Source organism: Eimeria mitis, genomic scaffold (assembly GCF_000499745.2).
Source record: "Eimeria mitis Houghton genomic scaffold, Emh_scaff1892, whole genome shotgun sequence".
Classification (NCBI taxonomy): domain Eukaryota; phylum Apicomplexa; class Conoidasida; order Eucoccidiorida; family Eimeriidae; genus Eimeria; species Eimeria mitis.
Window position 1 is genome coordinate 1,060 of NW_013570215.1, and position 287 is coordinate 1,346.

The window sequence follows — 287 nt, forward strand, 5'->3', positions numbered from 1 at the left end:
CAGCGATAGGCGAGCCTGCTGCTGCTGCTGCTGCTGCTGATGTTGCTGCTGCTGCTGCTGCTGCATCTGATGCTCCGCTTGCTGCTGCGGTTGCTGTGAGTGCAGTTCTTGCTGCTGCTGCTGCTGCTGCTGTTGCTGCTGCTGGTCAGCCTGCTGCTCTTCATGCTGCTGCGAAAAGGAGACAGGAGAGCTTCCACCGGCGCAGTCATCATCCATGTGCTGTTGTTGCTGTTCTTGCTGCTGCTGCTGTTGCTGCTGCTGCTGCTGCTGCTGCTGCTGCTGCTGCT

At 59.6% G+C, this 287-nt stretch overlaps 1 protein-coding gene across 1 annotated transcript in view; it reads left to right on the forward strand.

Moving 5' to 3' along the window:
• Positions 1-40, forward strand: part of EMH_0045350 (uncharacterized protein) — a gene marked incomplete at both ends in the record, with an annotated part of 429 nt that extends 389 nt beyond the window's left edge. The window contains one exon of the mRNA XM_013496061.1: positions 1-40. Within this exon, the coding sequence (XP_013351515.1) occupies positions 1-40 (40 nt within the window).
• Between the last annotated feature and the right edge of the window lie 247 nt (positions 41-287).